The sequence below is a fragment of the Haemaphysalis longicornis genome, unplaced genomic scaffold (assembly GCF_048455015.1).
Source record: "Haemaphysalis longicornis isolate Haplotype H1 unplaced genomic scaffold, Haemaphysalis longicornis Haplotype H1 scaffold_7, whole genome shotgun sequence".
NCBI classification, from domain to species: domain Eukaryota; kingdom Metazoa; phylum Arthropoda; class Arachnida; order Ixodida; family Ixodidae; genus Haemaphysalis; species Haemaphysalis longicornis.
In genome coordinates, this window is record NW_027526422.1 from 90836582 (window position 1) to 90839372 (window position 2791).

At 51.6% G+C, this 2791-nt stretch overlaps 1 protein-coding gene across 1 annotated transcript; it reads left to right on the forward strand.

The window, feature by feature from the left end:
• The first annotated feature begins 292 nt into the window (after positions 1-292).
• On the forward strand, positions 293-1668 carry LOC144146398 (uncharacterized). The gene has a single exon (XM_077678354.1). It carries the CDS (start codon positions 307-309, stop codon positions 1666-1668), a length of 1362 nt encoding a protein of 453 aa, XP_077534480.1. The 5' UTR covers positions 293-306.
• The last annotated feature ends 1123 nt before the right edge of the window (positions 1669-2791 follow it).

A 2791-nucleotide genomic window follows, 5' to 3' on the forward strand; every position in this document is an offset into this window, starting at 1 on the left:
GCTAGAAGTAGGAGTTCCTGTATAAACATCCCCCTCGCGAGGGGCATGATCAAATGCAGAGCATTTCCGGGGCCGCACGACGTTAAGTAGTTTGCGTTACGTTAATGTTGTTGCACTTGTGGCAACTGCTGACGAGAGAGCGCTCGTCAGCAGTAATTTGAATGAGTCAACGATATAAGGCGCGTTAGTAGCGTCCCATGCTGTGTCGCCTTCGTGGCGCACTGATTCTACTGAGCTGCTGCTAGAACGATACCGCCATTCTGGGGAGGAAGAAGAAGACGCCGTTCGGAACGGCTGTGTCTTTTCATGCTCTCAGCTGGAAACAGCGCATCGGTCACTGACCGAGGTACTACTTCGTCTGAAACTAATATGGATAACTACAAGATCATTCTTCCTCGTCTCCCAACCGGTAACGTTGTCTTGAATACCGTTTTCCTGCATGCGGACTTGAAAGGCCGTCCTTACCGGGCTCCTGACTTTAGGGATGCGTTGGCTCGCGTTATCAACCTCCGTGATGTGTTGTGCATCGGACAATATCGAATGAGTCACGTTTGGATGCTTACCTGCGTCTCCAACAGTGTCAAGCAAAAGCTAGTCCAGCTCGAGCACATCACCGTCAAGGGACTAAAGTGTATGGTGTTTGACCCGGAAACGAGAAACATCAAAATGAAGCTACTTTGGGTGCCGCGCCATTTGGACAACCGGAGGATTTCTGAAGCGCTGGAACCATTCGGAACTACCCAGTCTGTTGCTAGAGAGATGTGGAGGTGTCCAGGAATGGACCACATGGAGACCGGAGCTCGGGAGGTGTCCCTCACATTGAAGGATGGCGTCTCGGTCGCTGACATACCGCACATGATGGACATTTATGGGAGCCAGTGCCTTGTACTGGTCCCTGGCAGACCACCTCTTTGTCTGCGTTGCAACAGGATTGGGCACGTACGGCGGCAGTGTCGTACCCCACGGTGCACCGAGTGTCGTCGGTATGGCCACACCGCAGAAAGGTGTGTCATGACATATGCGGACAAGCTCCGACAAGGTCACGAATTACCAACTGATGAAGATGTGTCCGCTCATGTCATGGATGTCACGGAGGTAGTGGACGCATCGGGGGAAGTTAACCAGCCAGTGTTGGCTGGACCTCCCGAGGCTGTGCCAACAAATCCTGCAGCGGGGAAGAGTGAGCAAGTGGAGCCCCATACGGTGCCACCTGGTCAAGTGATAAGTGGATCGACAAGTGATGAGCAGGAAGAGCCGATTGGCATGGATTCCGCGACTCCCATTGACGCCTTGGAGGAAGACCATGCTTCAGTACCACTGCCTGCCAGCGATGATGAGAGGAGCGACTTGTCTCCCGGTGACGTTGGGGACGATGCTTCCGTTACTTGCCCCATGGAGATTGCTTCATCATCTTGGGCGGATGCTGTGGCTTTGCCTGACGACGTTCCGGGTGGTAGCAGCGGGCCGATGAAAAGGCCTGCTCCTGTGGATGGCGAGAAGGCATCCATCGCGGGCAAAAAGCAGGCGTCCACCGTACTGGACTCCTCCGACGCTGCTGTTCTGGCTAGTGGTCTTGTGCCGCTGGCTGGTTCCAAGAAGCCAGGAAAGGTACTGTCATCCAAGGCCATCCGCAAGGGTGGTTTATCTGGAGGTGACAAGGACACGTGAGATGCTCCCACAGTATGGCAAGTGTCACAGCACTGCACGCTGCCACACTTAATGTGAGAGGCTTGAGGAACAGGAGACGACAGTACCAGCTTTTGCGCCTCCTTAAACGGATGGACGTGAGCATTGCGGCCATTCAGGAAACAAAGCTCTGTGGAGATGAGGACATATCGGCAGCATTAGAGCCCTTCTTAGAGCAGTACAGTGTTTGTGTTAGCCACTCCGCAGGCTTGTCTGGGGGATGCTTTGTCTTCATCAGCAAGGGCATAGGGTTTTCTTGTCTCTCGTGTAGCACCGATACTTCGGGGCGGTTTATTTGCTGTGACCTTGTCATTGCAGGTGTTGAGTGGCGTGTCATTTGCCTCTACGCCCCCGTGAACTGTCGTGAGCGTACGTCGTTTTTTCTGTCGGTTCGGGATTTTCTACGTACGCAAAGAAAAGTCCTCCTCATGGGGGACTTCAATTGTGTATGTAATGTGCAGGATCGTTCTAGGCTTAGCGTGCAATATGACCGCAGCGCAGCCACCCTGGCTGATCTAGTGCACGAGCATGGTCTTGTTGATGTTGGAGAGAGGAAAGGGAGTTCCGTGCACTTCACTCACTTTCAGTGTACCTCGAATGCACGCCTGGATCGAATTTACATTTCTGCAGAAGAAGTTTCTGGGATTTCCGACTATACTGTGCGCCCTATTTTTTTCACCGATCACTGTATGGTATCTGTTTACTTCGGTAGCTCAAAGCCGCGTGGTGTGCTGCCTCAGTGGGATCTATGGAAGCTCAACGTCTCCTTATTGGCCGATGAAATCTTTTGCAGAAGTATTTCGGAGTGTTTACACAACACTTTTGCAATAGCTGAGCTTTCATTATATCAACATTGGGATCTTTTTAAGCAAGAGGTGCGAAACTTGGCTATAGAAGAGTCAGCTCGTCTTGCGTTTCTAAAACGCTTTCATGTTCGTGAACTTTCCCGTACACTGGTGGACCTTCACGAACTGGAGGCAGCAATGCCTGGATCAAGTATAGATGAAATTGGCGTAACTAAAGGACAATTGCAGCAATATGTTACTGAAAAATACCACGGTGCATTAATTCGGTCCAGAACACGAAGGTTTTATGACAGTTATCC